This window comes from Puma concolor, chromosome F2 (genome assembly GCF_028749965.1).
Source record: "Puma concolor isolate L17-30 chromosome F2, mPumCon1.1.hap2, whole genome shotgun sequence".
Taxonomy (NCBI): Eukaryota; Metazoa; Chordata; class Mammalia; order Carnivora; family Felidae; genus Puma; species Puma concolor.
The window spans coordinates 66978962-66994939 of NC_141684.1; the positions used below are offsets into that span (position 1 = coordinate 66978962).

General features: G+C 34.3%; 1 protein-coding gene across 3 annotated transcripts in view; it reads left to right on the top strand.

The window, feature by feature from the left end:
* The window catches only part of MYBL1 (MYB proto-oncogene like 1), a 45182-nt gene extending 29746 nt beyond the window's left edge, over positions 1-15436 (top strand). Inside the window, exons 9-16 of one of the 3 annotated variants that reach the window (XM_086695875.1) lie at positions 2326-2559; positions 3591-3959; positions 6329-6471; positions 7034-7148; positions 10376-10492; positions 10586-10690; positions 11104-11283; positions 12800-15436. In XM_086695875.1, coding sequence (XP_086552001.1) covers positions 2326-2559; positions 3591-3959; positions 6329-6471; positions 7034-7148; positions 10376-10492; positions 10586-10690; positions 11104-11283; positions 12800-12928 — 1392 coding nt within the window. In that variant the 3' untranslated portion in view covers positions 12929-15436. The remainder of the gene's footprint in view (positions 1-2325; positions 2560-3590; positions 3960-6328; positions 6472-7033; positions 7149-10375; positions 10493-10585; positions 10691-11103; positions 11284-12799) is intronic. The other 2 variants (XM_086695878.1, XM_086695877.1) reach the window with 2 other exon arrangements.
* The last annotated feature ends 542 nt before the right edge of the window (positions 15437-15978 follow it).

Here is a 15978-nt window from a genome sequence, read left to right on the forward strand (position 1 = left end):
ACTTGTTTATTTAAATATCACTCTTATAAAGATCTGGTTGGAGGGGCGCCTGGGTGGCGTAGTCGGTTAAGCGTCCGACTTCAGCCAGGTCACGATCTCGCGGTCCGTGAGTTTGAGCCCCGCGTTGGGCTCTAGGCTGATGGCTCAGAGCCTGGAGCCTGTTTCCGATTCTGTGTCTCCCTCTCTCTCTGCCCCTCGCCCGTTCATGCTCTGTCTCTCTCTCTGTCCCAAAAATAAATAAACGTTGAAAAAGATCTGGTTGGAGATTCTAGATTCTAGAGGGAAGTTGTTACACCCAGTGAATTAGTCTATACACATAAAGTATGTATGTAAAAGTATTTATTATTAAAAATTATGTGATAGTAATTATTGTCATTTACTGGGTATCCATTATGTTGGAGCATTGTTAGATATGTTTTATGTATTCTTGGTAATCCTTATTATTAACTCTGAAGTTTGTGGTTTGTTGTTAGAAATTCATTTTTCAGGTGTGTCTGAAGGTAGCCCTGTGGTTTTTCCACTGGGCCTAGTCACCTTTGGAATCTTTTTCCCACCTCCAAACTTAATTGAAATGCTTACGGTTTGGAAGCTATCTCCAGAAAGTGACCATAAACTCAGAAGTTGGCTGTGCTAATAAAATAAGATTGCTTTAATTTCTTTTATTTTGGAGAAATTTTAAAACAGGTGGAACTTACTTTGTAACAATGTTGAAAACTTTTTTCACCTTACTTAACTTGAAACTTAACATTTTGTTATTATGAATATCTAGCACAGTCTAGTAATTTTTTTTTTAAAGTAATAGGTACCATTTTTTTAGTACTTCCTATGGACAGGGCAATGTACTCTCTAAAATATGGTAGCTACTAGCCCCATTTAATTTTAAATAAAATTTAATAATTGAGTTCCTCAGTTGCACTAGTCACATTTGATTCCTCATATGGCTAGTGGCTCTCATATTGAGCAGTTTCAGATGCAAAAACATTGTCATCACCTCTGAGAGTTCTGTTGGACAGAGCTATTATTTTACATATTTTTCCCCTAGTTTTGTTAAGATATAATTGACATACAACACTGTATGTCTAAGATGTGCAGCATAATGATTTGATGTATATTGTGAAAGGATTACCACAATAGTGTGGTTAACATCTGTCATCCGATACAGGTACAAAACTATATTGAAAAAGAAAAAGGGAAAAATATTTTTTTCTTGTAATGAGAACTCTTAGGATCCACTCTTTTTGTTTGTTTGTTTGTTTTTTTATGTATTTTGAGAGAGAGAGACAGCATGAATAGGGGAGAGGCAGAGAGAGGGGGAGATAGAGAATCCCAATGCGGGCCTCGATCCCATGAACCATGGGATCATGACCTGAGCCAAAATCAAGAGTCAGACACTTAACCAACTGAGCCACCAGGTGCCCCTTAGGATCCACTCTTAACAACTTTCAAATTACATATTGTTTCTTAACCATGATTCTTCAAGGTCTCTTTTCATTTTTTATTATGAGATCCTAGGAAACTAAGCTCAAAAGATTGCCTAGTGTACCTCTTTAGAGAGATAAATAGGACACAGTCTCTGACTTCAAAAGATTTACTCCACAATGAGGACACAGACAAGAAATAGGATATAGTGTGATAAGTCACAAAGTTTTATGGGAACACATAAGAGAGGTATCTAAGGATTGAGTAGTCAGAGAAGGGTTCCTAGAAGAAATTCTATTTGAGTGCAGTGTTGAAAGACAATGATTATATTCTAGCAAAGTAGGTGAACTGGAACATTATTATAAGTGAAACAGGTAAAAGTGGATGATCAGATGGAGTACTTTCCAGTATTTGAGGTGTATCTTAAATGAAGAATACAAGTTTTCCTTGGTCTGTGTTGGAGAGCATTCTAGATAAAGGGAGCAGCAGTATGTGCAAAGACACTCTAGGGTAAAAGACTAACTCATGAGGGAATTGCAACAAGTGTAGTTGGGTATTTGATAGTTCATAAAAGGAGGGCTTGTGAGTGGAAATGTTGGGAGATGAAGTGTGAAAGGTAGAGAGAGGACAGATTCTGGGAGTTTGAACTTTATGTTGTATACACATGCTAATTTTATCTTACCATGACATTATACATTTAAAAAAATAGAGAAAAGAAATAGAGTCAAGAGGTTTAATGAAAAAAATGTTTACATCCATTTTGAGGAAAGACAGTATATTTGCTGCTATATTTTTAGCTGAAATGTTGTGAAGTGTGTTATTCTAGAAAAAACTCATACTTAAAATCCAAATTTATGCTTAGGTTGAGAATGACAAATAATATTCACATTTCTTTTGTACTTTTAGCAACCTGGAAGCTTTTCTAGCTGGTCTGGTAGTTTCCTCATGGATGATAGCATGTCTAATACTCTAAATAGCCTCGAGGAGCACACTAGTGAGTTTTACAGTATGGATGAAAATCAAACTCTGTCTGCTCAGCAGAATTCACCCACAAAGTTCCTGGCCGTAGAGGCAAATGCTGTGCTGTCCTCTCTACAGACCATCCCAGAATTTGCAGAGACTCTAGAACTTATTGAATCTGTAAGTTTGAAATTGTGAGATTATAAAAAGCTCAATTTTAGCTACATGGTTTCATGTTCAGAAACTTAGTTTAAGGGACACTGACCAGTTTTATTTTAAGCATTCCTTTATATGTCATGCTTAATTTTGTTTTGATTTTTTGCAGTGGCTTTTGGCATAAAAAATTGTATCTATATCTCAAGTATGTAGTTTGTCTAAAATTTTTAAAAGTTACCAATTTGTTTTTTATTGTACAAGTTGTACAAGTATATTAGAGTTGGAAACTAGAGGAAACTGTAAAGAAGAAAAATCCTCATAAGCCCAGAGTTAATAATTTCAAGTATTTTCTTTCAGGCTGTGTTCTATACATATAAAACATACATATATGCATATATTTTTAAACTGAAACGTACTCTTACGTATTATGTTTGTGGATTTTTTTGACATTATATCATGAGCATGTCTTTGTTTTCTTAACTGTTTTTTAAACTTTAATTTTATCCTTTCATATGAATGTAACAAAATTTATTTACTCAGTGTACTGTTATTGAACATTTAGGTGGTATCCAATTTTTTAGTATTGAAAATTGCAGAGCATCTTATGTAAATTTTTGTATAAAATCATGATTATTTCCTTAGGTTAGATTGAATTTCTGGATCAAAGTGTATGGCCATTTTGAAGATGTTCTATACACATTTCCAAATGACTTTATAGAATTTGATAGTATTTTTCTGATACAGAGTAGAGTGCACAGTTTTATGAAGAATTGTACTCTTTGATAGTAACTTAAAATAATTTATTCTTTTTATTTAAAATACTTTGGCAGTATTCCTCAGCTACTGAATTGGATGAAATATTATTAGGATGTTCCAAACTGGAGTGTAGTGAAACCATAATCTGTTCCTTTCAAATGGTCTTAAAAAAAAAAAAAGAACAAGGAAAGCCTGTTTCTCCTAATAGAAATGAATAACTTTGTGAAAGTCATCTTTCTGTGTTCAATGTCAGATTTAACTAGTTTATAACATTAACTTAAGGATTTATTTTATTGCAGGATCCTGTAGCATGGAGTGATGTTACCAGTTTTGATCTTTCTGATGCTGCTGCTTCTCCTGTCAAGTCTACCCCTGTCAAACTAATGCGAATTCAACACAATGAAGGAGCCATGGGATGTCAGTTTAATGTCAGTCTTGTACTTGAAGGGAAAAAAAACAGTTGTAACAGTACAGACAGTGAGGCTGTTCCTGTAACATCCCCAAATGTGGCCAAGTTTAGCACTCCACCAACCATCCTCAGAAAGAAGAGAAGAATGCGAGTGGGTCAGTCCCCAGGCAGCGAACATAGCGATGGCTCCTTCAATGATGGTGGTAATACAGCACTAAAACACACACCGGTGAAAACACTACCATTTTCTCCTTCACAGGTAGTAGTGTTGTGTTTGTTTATGTTTCCAAATGTTGATGAGCTCGATTACATTAGATGTTTTTTTTTTTTTTTTTTTTAATTTTTTTTTCAACGTTTATTTATTTTGGGGACAGAGAGAGACAGAGCATGAACGGGGGAGGGGCAGAGAGAGAGGGAGACACAGAATCGGAAACAGGCTCCAGGCTCTGAGCCATTAGCCCAGAGCCTGACGCGGGGCTCGAACTCACGGACCGCGAGATCGTGACCTGGCTGAAGTTGGACGCTTAACCGACTGCGCCACCCAGGCGCCCCTACATTAGATGTTTAATATTCTTACTAGCAGTTTGTTGCTTCGATAAAAACGGATAAGGTATTTAAATGTGTACATGAGAGTGCTGAGCTCTGGTAGATCAGAATGTATCTCATAAAGTATAGTAGTTACTTTACAGTATCTTAAAATTTTTAGAGCTAAAAGGGATGTTTTAGGTAAGTAGTTGCACATCTTTATAGGATTCATCAGGAAATAGGCCCAGAAAGGTAAAATGGTTTGCCCAAAGTTACCTGATGGCAGAGCTGAGACTGAGATTGTTTCCTGATTAACTGTTCAACAGGTATCAAGTGTATATTCATAGATGACTGCTCACTGGAAGAATTTCATGTGTCTGAAGGTTTTCTAGGCATGTCAGGAACTATCTGCTTTCTCCTGTAGTTATGTCCCTGGGCAGCAGCAATTTATAAGAGATACAGGGCAAACTGTATCTCTTATTTTATAATACTATCTTTCTTAATGAATACTGTGTTCGAGGCTGTGTGCTAAACACTTTTCTTACAGCATCTCAGTTAATCCTCTTGCAAAAAACCTTAGAAGGGAGGTGGAATGAAATTCAGAAGTTAAGCAGTTTGTCCACAGTCAGTAAGAGGATGGAGCTGATGTTTGCTGAAAGTGTCTTGATAGAGGTTAAAAAGTTTTACAGGAAAAGAAGGAAGTTTAATGGTCAAATAAACTTGGAGGATGCTGAGATATTATTGAAAGTGTATTTTGAGGGGCGCCTGGGTGGCGCAGTCGGTTAAGCGTCCGACTTCAGCCAGGTCACGATCTCGCGGTCCGTGAGTTCGAGCCCCGCGTCAGGCTCTGGGCTGACGGCTCTGAGCCTGGAGCCTGTTTCCGATTCTGTGTCTCCCTCTCTCTCTGCCCCTCCCCCGTTCATGCTCTCTGTCCCAAAAATAAAAAAAAAAAAAAAAAAAAAAAGAAAATGTATTTTGATGCTGGGAAAATTAGGAGGATCTGGCTGTATACAAAAACTGTGTTCTCTGAAAATTAAACCCCCTATGCTTCAGGGGATGCAATTGACATAGACTACAGTTTGAAGAGTTGCATTTCCCAACATCACCCCAGCTCTTAGAGTCACAAAGCATCCTGAGGAAGGTGAAATGGGGTTGGGCACACCAGCAATTTTCTATTTTTGGAGTTTTGAACACTAGCAATTTTTGTTGAAGTATAAATTCTAAGGTGGAAAGTAGCTGAGAAGGTTGAGTAATGATAAGAAAGACCTAGTATCCCATACCAAAGAGCTTGAATTTTATCCCATAACTCATGGGCATCATTGCAGAGTTTTGAGAGGGTTTGACTGCTAATCTCAGGGTTAAGTATTGTAAATATTAGGAGCCAGAAGTGATAGAGCTAGAATTCATTTCAGTTATAAGTAGCCTTAAAGTAATTTCCACTTCTTCCTACCACTGCTTCTATTCTGTTGGCTACAAAAATAGTATTTCATGGTTGTATGTAAGTTAAGATTCAGTGAGTAAATTGTGTCATTTGGAAAATGAATTCTTGATACCAATTCTGGCTACTCCAAAGTTCTGAGAGTTGTATTTTAGGTAAGCAAATTTTCTAGACAGCTGTATTATCAGCAAAGCATGATTATTATTTTCTGAATTCAAAGTATTCTCATGGAAAAGGACACTTAAGATTAATAAAGACACTTATTAATAAAATAATAAAATTTTTCCAGTTACACTGTTGTATGAATCTGTTTTACTTAACAGTTTCTGTAGATTCCTATTTAATAATACACTGTTTTTAAATTGTTGTATGGTGTTTTGTAACTTTTGAATATTTTTTAAACAACTATTTCTTGAATGCCTATTATGTGCTAAACACTTAAAAGAGCTGAGGAGGCAGTGATGAACAAAATAAAAATTCCTGCCCTCATGGAGCTTAATTTTCATGGAGTGGAATGTAGATGAAATATTATTGATAATTCTATTCTAAAAGGAATGGAGAAATATCTTACATTTGAAAATATCTTTGAAAATCCTATCAGTGTAATATTTGTGTAGGGAAATTAATGTTCTAGAAATTGTCTTTAAACTCTCTTCCTTTTTTAGTTTTTCAACACATGCCCTGGAAATGAACAAATTAATATAGAAAATCCTTCATTTACATCAACCCCTATTTGTGGGCAGAAAGTTCTCATTACTACTCCTCTTCATAAGGAAACAACCCCCAAAGATCAAAAGGAAAATGTAGGGTAAGTAGTATTAAATAATTGTGTTAAAGAAAATGGGAAGCACAATTTTAAGACTAGATTAGTGGGGTTTCTGGCTGGATCAATTGGTGAAGCTTGTGACTCTTGATCTTGGAGTCATCAGTTCAAACCCTGTGTCGGGCACAGAGCTTACTTAAAAATGTGTAATAAAAATGATCCTGTTTTTAAAAAAATAGGTTAACTTTTTGTCCACTTATACAAATACCCTAATCCCTATTCATATAGGACTTAGAATTGAAAAAAAAGATCATAACCTCATATTTTATCCCTAGTGAAACAAGGTAAACATAGTGGAAAACTTTGATATGAAGCAAACAACATTTTTAGTACTTTTTTACATTTGTTCCTTTTCTATTTTAAGATGATTGATTGCAGTAAGAATTAGTTTAGGCAAGCATACTTTAGAATACTCCTGGAATGTTTAAATAAAGCATGTGTATATGCAAGAAAAATTTAGTGTAATGCTTTTATCATGGCTTTGCCTTCCTTAACTCTTCTAAAATCAAACTTTGACTATAATACAAATATCTAAATGATTGGCTAGGTTTAGAACACCTACTATTAGAAGATCTATATTGGGTACCACACCAAGAACTCCTACTCCTTTTAAGAATGCGCTTGCTGCTCAAGAGAAAAAATATGGACCTCTTAAAATTGTGGTATGTATACTCTTTTTAATCTTAAGAATTTTCCTAATTTTAATAAAACACAAATTTTGATATTTATCTTTGAATCTTTACATTTTAAAAAAGATGTGCACAGAAATTGATAAAATGTGATTTCTTGATTTATAAGTTAGAATTTGTTGTGTGAATCTTTTTCCTTGTAACTAAACCTTTGCTTGGCTTGTTTTGAATTTGTACTTTTTTTTTTTTTTTTTTTACTATTATATCATCTAGAGAAAGCAAATCAAGTGTCAGTTGAACCCTTAATATTAAAACCCACATTTTAGTAGTTTCTGTGGTGGTTACCTGCAGTAGAATAAAATAATTTTAATATTTTGATATACATAAGCACTTTGCTGATAATACTTATGACTCTGATCAGGCTCAGTTTTCTATTCAACCCGCATCTCAGAGGTTATTTCTGAAGATAAAAAAGATAGTAGAAATAAAGCGGTTGGTGCTAAGTTTCAAGTAGTATTTACTTAGTTGCTATTATTATTTTAATAATAGTGGTAACAATAGTAGTTCATAAATGGAGGTGGGAAGTATAATCTGTGCTTTTGCATATATATTATCAACTGGAAAGTATGTTAGATGAGTTATGGGCATTTTAATTCCAGACAGATAACAGATTTCTGACAAATTAGGTTCATTAGAAATAAACTATTTTTAAAATATTGGTCACTTCTAGGAAACTTTAGTTATGTTTTTCTATTTATTTTTTTTTAATTTTTTTTTTAACGTTTATTTATTTTTGAGACAGAGAGAGACAGAGCATGAACGGGGGAGGGTCAGAGAGAGAGGGAGACACAGAATCTGAAACAGACTCCAGGCTCTGAGCTGTCAGCACAGAGCCTGACGCGGGGCTCGAACTCACGGACCGCGAGATCATGACCTGAGCCGAAGTCGGCCGCTTAACCGAATGAGCCACCCAGGCGCCCCTATTCATTTTAAAATTCATCATTAATTCAACAAATAATTTAGTCCCTAATAAATAGGTGCCAGGCACTGGACTAGGCTCTGGGGATGTAATGTTGAACCTGTCAGGTATGGTGTCTGCCTTCATAGGAGTGTGTAGCCTAATTGGAAGTTAGACAAATAAATAATGATCTGAAGGCATAAGAATTCTACAGTGCTTCAGGGCCATTTGGTCAACATATAAATTGAATAAAATTGTTATTTTAGTAATAGTACATGAGAGAGCGCCTGGGTGGCCCAGTTGGTTAAATGTCAGGCTCTTGATTTCAGCTCAGATCATGATCTTAGTTTCCCGGGTTTGAGCCCCGCATTGGGCTCTGCGCTGACAGTATGGACCTGCTTGGATTTCTTTCTCCTCTCTCTCTGCCCCTCTCCCGCTTGCGTGTGTGCTCTGTCTGTGTCTCTCTGTTTCTCAAAATAAATAAATAAACATTAAAAAAAGTAATAGTGCATGAGTAATTAGGTTTTAAGTGACCTAAAGTCCCTGTCACTTTGTTCTCGTTTGGGAAGAATTTATCCATTGGCAAAACAGATGATTTTTGTCAACAATTTAAGATGAAAAGAAAGTAATGATTTAGTAATTACAATTTCTAAAATATCCATATGCTCATACATTTGTTTACAGCAAGTTGACTTTTCATTCTTCCTCCTCCTTCTCCAGTTGTTATTTACTGAGTACCTACTATATGCTAACCATTTATTTTTCTAATGTATCTTATGAGTCATATGCACTTCTTCGAGATGGCTCTGGAATTTTAATCAGGTACACCTTAAGTATCTGTTGCTTTCTTAATAAACATTGATTCTTCTAATGTTCATTGAAAATCACTCAAAAGACTAAAAACTCTGGAAGTCCTTTAAATATAAATCTAAATTTTGGTAGTATCAAACTTAGGAAATATTAAATACAGTAATTCTTTTCTTTGTCACAGGACAATTAAGAGAATAATTCATGGTAGCGAATGAATTCACCTATGTCTTAGTCACTTCTCTAGGACATTTGTATTCTTATGAGGGAAAAAGAAATTATAGATTTTTTTTAAGAGCACCTAATCTATATTATTTGTGAAATGTAATCCTTAAAACAAAAACTCGTAGAGCAATGCATAAGAATACTGACATAATTCTTTCATATCTCAGGGTGTAGGTGAGAGCACTTTAAAAATTCTATTTCTGGGGGCGCCTGGGTGGCTCAGCTGGTTAAGCGGTTAAGCATCTGACTTTGGCTCAGGTCATGATCTCTTGGTTTGAGTTTAAGCCCCACCTCAGGCTCTGTGCTGACAGCTCAAAATCTGGAGCGTGCTTCGGATCCTGTGTCTCCCTCTTTCTCTGCCCCTCCTCTGCTCTCGCTGTGTGTGTGTCTCTCTCCCAAAAATAAAATAAACATTAAAAAAAAATTCTATTTCCATTTTTAAAGTTTCTGTAAGTGCTTTGAAATATCATTTATATATGAATGTTATTCTCTCTAGCTTTGTTGACTGCTGGTCATTCTGTGCTGTCAGTTTGTTCTTTATTTGGTGGCACTTTGATTACTTATTTTTTTTAAAGCAGATCTTGGTTATGGAAGGTGTTTGATATAATTAAACAAATTTTTGCTTAGCTATTTGATAGAAAGCTAGATAAATAATATTTTGAGACTATTTCACTATTCAGCACACACTCAGGTTTCTTTCCAATATACGCATAGACATACACACCCACACTGCTTCTTGAACACCGTCTCAGCTCCTAAGACTAAGGCTAGGTGTACAAAAGTATATACAAAGATGAAAAAGATGTGCTCACTGCTCTTAAGTAGCTTACACATTTAGTGGTAAGAAAAATGTGTTAACTAGTAATTACATGCTATATAATAATTACAATGAAAGTAGAATAAGAGCTAGTGTGGTCCCTCCCAATTTGTTCTGTATTTCTTATTTTTATATAAAAATATTTGGGAAATTATCTCTCATCAGTTTAATTCTGGGGATCCTGATTGAAGCAGGAGCTACAGTAGATTCCCCAAGAAGATTTTTGTTTAGTAGCCTGGAATAAAGAAAGTGCCACACTTCATTCAGTGCTTGCAATGTGCAGTATTAGTTTTGCCATAAAACTGATTAGTTAAATTCATTCAGCTTATGTATCTATAGGGACTGGGTGAAAATAATGCCAATAATTAAAAAGTATAAAAGATTGGTTTCTATATATGGGGAAAAAAGGGAATTGCTATAAAAGACTTTTTAACCCTTTTAAAAACAATTTAGTCACAGCCACTTGCCTTCTTGGAAGAAGATATTCGGGAAGTTTTAAAAGAAGAAACTGGAACAGACATATTCCTCAAAGAGGAAGATGAACCTGGTTACAAAAGCTGCAAACAGGAGGTAATCTTTTAGTATTATTGTTAATAAAAGTCTTGATTTTAAAAACAAAAGTGACTTTACCATAATGTTTCTATTGTAAATTATTCATTCTAGCATACAGCTTCTGTAAAGAAAGTCAGAAAATCACTGGTCTTAGATAATTGGGAAAAAGAAGAACCAGGGACTCAACTATTGACTGAAGACATTTCAGACATGCAGGTTTGTAAAGACTTTTTTTTTGTTAAGATGGTGGCTTGAAGTCTTAGTGGTTCTTGTTTCTTAGAGATTCATAGAGAGTTTCTTTTAGTATTTATTATTCTGCTTAATTCAGAGAGAAACTATTAACTGTAGAGAATATTTTATTTACTTCCTTGTCTTTTATATTTGTTTTGAGAAGAGTTCACTCACTTATGTATAATGTCAAAAAATGGTAGTTCTGAAAACTTTAAATTTCAGTATTTTTCTTGGGCTAATTTCTGAAATATTTAATTTTACTACATTACTAGAAATTTTATTGGAGCCAAAAGCTTTCTTGGAGGGAAATGAGCAGGGCTTCCACTACCACTTACTCAGTAGTCCCTATATTTGTCTCCATTTTTGAATTATTTTCCTTTTTCTTTTTTCTCTCTTAGTCAGAAAATATATTTACAACATCTTTATTAATGATACCATTATTGGAAATACATGACAATAGGTGCAACTTGACTCCTGAAAAACAAGATCTAAATTCAACCAACAAAACATATACACTTAATAAAAAGAAACCAAACCCTAACACTTCTAAAGTTGTCACATTGGAAAAGAATCTTCAGGTATGAATTTATAAGTTTCTCTTAGTGATTTTTGTTGTTGTTTATTCAATTATCACTTTGGACTTATCACAAATTATACTTTTTCTTTTTAAATGCAAAATTGACTATAGTAGTAACTAAACATTCACCATTATTTTGTCACTCAAACTAGATTTGCGTTTTTGAGAGACTCCTTCATCAGGACACATATAAACTAAATAATTGGAGTTGTAGCCAGAGTCTCTTCTGTTGATTTCTTAAGTACTATTTAATTTTAATTTTAATTTTTTTATTAAAAAATTTTTTTTAATGTTTATTCATTTTTTGAGAAGGAGAGACAGAGCGTGAGTAGGAGAGGAGCAGAGAGAGAGGGAGACACAGAATCCAAAGCAGGCTCCAGGCTCTGAGCTGTCAGCACAGAGCCCGACGCAGGGCTTGAACTCACGAACCATGAGATCATGACCTGGCCGAAACTGGACGCTTAACCAACTGAGCCACCCACGCACCCCAGCACTATTTAATTTTTAAAATAAAGATATCTAAGTTTCCTTCTGGCATTTCTTCTCCTGTAACAAATATGTATATCCCTAATTGTTATCTTGAAAGGGTAAGTGGTTGGAAGCAGTTTCAGCTTGATTTTGTTCGTATAATTGTTTCCAGTCAACTTTTTGGCTCAGAAGTTGTAAAACAAAATTCTTTTTTCTGTTGCTGTGCAGCCATTATGTTGCTGTAAATGAAGCCTGGAAAGTTTTTTTACTACGTTATCTTAAGAATTCAACCCAGATAATTTGAGAGTTCATTGAGGAGGAAGTTCTCTTCTTTATACCACAGTGACTGCAGCCCTAGCATTCTGACATTTAAGCAGTCCTTGAAAACATACTTGGCAATCGAATGTGGCCACCTCGTCTCAGTCCTTAGCTGCCACTCTTCAAAGAGCCATGAAGCACATTCTCTCAATCCATTTAAAATGATTTGATTTCCCAGTGTGTAACATAGAACTTTTCAGGAAAAAATATATATAGCAGGCCATACCTATAATGTAGTAATCTTTATAATAGAAGAAAACCAATGAAACAAACTTGATCTTCTGTTATGAACATATTTCCTAATTTGCAAAACAAAGCGTTCTCAGCTCATTTTTTGACATTGCATCCTCTCTTTGAATCTTTTGCAAAATTTTGAAGCAATAAAGACTGACATTTCTTTCCATGTTAAGACTGATTTGATTTGGGGGGAGTCGTGGGTAGAAACCTTTCAAACTGCCTCCACAGGTCTATAAACAATATAGATAGCTAAAAAACATGGACTTAAGAAAATAAAAACATGGACTTAAAAAAATTGGCTGTAAATATTTCGGTATGTATTTTTAAAACACTGTTTAATAAAAAGAATCACAATGCCATTGTCAAAACATGTTTACAGTGATTACTTATCATTAAATCCAGTCAGTTGAAATAATTGACTTTTAAAAGTGTAATTGTGAAGTGGAATAGTTATTTTAGTAATTTTCACATCGCTATTGATATTTCCTTCACAGTCAAATTGTGAATGGGAAACAGTGGTTTATGGGAAGACAGAAGACCAACTTATCATGACTGAACAAGCAAGAAGATATTTGAGTACTTATACAGCTGCCAGCAGCACTTCAAGAGCTCTCATACTGTAATTGTTATTAAAATTGATGAAATGCCCCACTCTCTTACTATATTCTTTACTAAATTAGGTTGCAATGAAATTTTTGTCAAGTAATTGTTTTTAAAGTTTTAATACAGCACTAAAACGGTTTACATCATTTTTCATATTGGGCAGGCAGAAAGCCCAGCCACTTAAGTAAGGGGTAGGTAATTTCATAGTTTATTTTTTAAGAGATGAGATTTTTTAAAATTCTTTTTAAAGAACGAGATGGGTAAACCATATTAGAATGTTACAGATATCCTAAAATTCTCACATATTTTCTTCACAAGATACATGTTGTTACTCTCTTGATGCTGCAGTTTTTTACAGATAGGTTTATGAGTATGTATGACTTCTGCATTAGTCTGTGTATGAGAAGCACACATGGTTTTATGAAGTACTTTTGCCTATGTGCCAATTTCCTTAGGCTATCATTTACAAAGAAATACAATGGAAAAAAAAATTGAAAAGGAGAGAAAGTTGCACTACTAATTTTTGGTATTTTTCAAAAACAATAAAATTAACTACAGTGTTAAATGTATTTATTTGAGCATAGTACTAAAAACAAAAAGCATTGAAAATGGTTTTTTTCCTTATTAGTAAAGAGTCAGTATTTTCTTCATAAATCTCAGAAGAGTTTTGTTGAATGTATTGTACAGTATGTAGGCGCAAGAAGACTTTGTAAATTGGAAAGAAGTCTTTTTATAATTTATTTTCATTTTTAAAGCTTAAATGTAGATATTTATACCTATACAGGGTGTCTAGAAGCCAACGTTGTTTCCTGTTATTTACAGCTAACATAGTAAAAAACAATTTTGACTTTTAAGTATGAAATAGTAGTAAGTTATAGCTGCAAAGAATACAGTATCTTTACTGTATGTCACATCTACCTAAATATTGCACTATGCCCTTTAAATCATGTTGGTTATAAAATAGTTCTAAAAATTTACTAAATAATAATTTAATATTTTCTTTTTAAATTATATGGGGGGGTCATATAAATTAATCTGGTGATTTGTATATGTGTTTGAAAATTTTGCGTTTTGTTTAAACAAATAATATGGTACTTTGGTCCCTAAAAACAGTCTGCACTTAGAAGTTTATTATATTTACTCAGTGTTTCAGAAGTAGAGAACATTACCTTTTATTTATAAAAATATTTTGTCCTTTTATAAATGTTTTGTGTTTCTCTACAGGTTACAACAGTTGCTTCAGTTGCCTGTTTTAGGTGTTTGCACTTATTTCTTTTTTGAAAGAATGTCTTTATTTGCTTTTGTGTAGAGATTTTATGTACTTTTTTTGAGACATATAATGGTGTGCTGTCAACTTAAACACTGACAGGCAAATAGAATTGTACACTGTAGTTGTAATTATTTATAATTGACACACTCTCTCCCTCTCCACTCCTGAAGTATGCTGCTATAGAAAATAGCAGAATCGGCTTGCTGCTATGAGAGAAGGAAAGAGCCACCACCACTTGCACTGTGTGAAAAGGTAAAAAGCAAATGATGGCAAGTTCTCAAGTTAACTTAGTGGAATCAACCATTACCAGGCAAATTCTTGCAAATGCCAAAATACTATGCCTTAAAACAAAGACAGCTTAAGATTTTCTGATGTTTTTATGTTAATAGAAATGGTAATACTAAGTATTTGAATTCCTAGCTCTTGAACAGTAGACCTAAAAGGGTTTTAAGCTATTTAAATCCACTTGCTCATTTTTGCATATTATATGTAGTGAGAAGTGAAGAAAATGTATGCTACTAAGATTATGCCTTGTTGATAACAAATAGATGAACCAATTTGAATCTTCTTAGTGTGTTTGTTAAGTATGTTGATTGCTTCCTAATTAGTGAACTTCTCACAGAAATATCACTTTATAAAAACCAATGATTGTAGCAAAATCATACTGGATCATTTCTATTTCAGTTACTTTGAACTAATAGCACATAATGGTTTTTGTTTGTTTGTTTGTTTTAATGTAGCCCATAGCCCTTAGCTGGTTTGGATGTACATAGTCTCCAGTCACCAAAGTATAATATCTTGGAAGAGCTATATTTTTTTAAAGCATAATTTTTCTTGAGCATTAAAGTATCCCAAGTGTAATATATTGCAGATAAGCTTGGGCTTATTGGACGGACATAGGACGTATTTGGGTTGGTATTGGTTGAATCCTTTAGTTAACTGCTTTGTTGCTTTTTGCAAGAAGATTTTTAATTTTAAACGTGTCAGGCATCTTACATCACCTTTATACTGTTGTGTTCATTTGAATTTCTTTCAGTATTTATAAAAATGCCAGACATACATGTAGCAGCCATACTTGCATGGAAACTGACTACACATATATAATATTGCATTTTGTTGTAAGGTTTTCACATTAATACAGCAATTACCCTGACTAAATTGAGTTTTTTGATGTATGGGAAAACTTTCCATTGTAAGAGAATCTTGCATACAATATTGACTATTAACATCCATAATAAAGCATCTGTGTACAAGCTGACTTGGCATTCCTCATTTCACTTTGGTTTTGTTTTATGATGTTCATTGCATCCTTAAGGAGTTGACCCAACATTCTGAGACTTTTTCCCCCTCCTTTAGAACTACCTATACAGGTGATTTTATCTGTTAACACAACTTGACCTCTTTACTCAGGAAGTGGAAATGCTTACACAGTCTCTTGCAGAGCCATATTTTCATCTGCTTTTAGGTATTTCCATAGGACTCTTCTGTCAGTACCTTAAATGCATCTTCTCTTTTTCCGAACTTGGACCTACCTTTCAATTTTTTTTTTTTCCTTAGTGGTGTTGCCTTTTCTTCCATCACCCAGTGAAAAGTCTCCTGCCTCCCTCACTCCCCGCATTGAAATCTGCAGTAAATTTCTCAGCCGGCATAAGGCTGTTGCTCTAATTCCATTCCTTCATCTCTTACTTGGATTATTTCCATTCTATAGAAATATCAAGAAATTGTGCTAGTGACATCAGGGTGTCACCTGCAAGGCCAAATGGTCACCCAGTCAGGTCTGTGGAGTATTATATTGCTTCA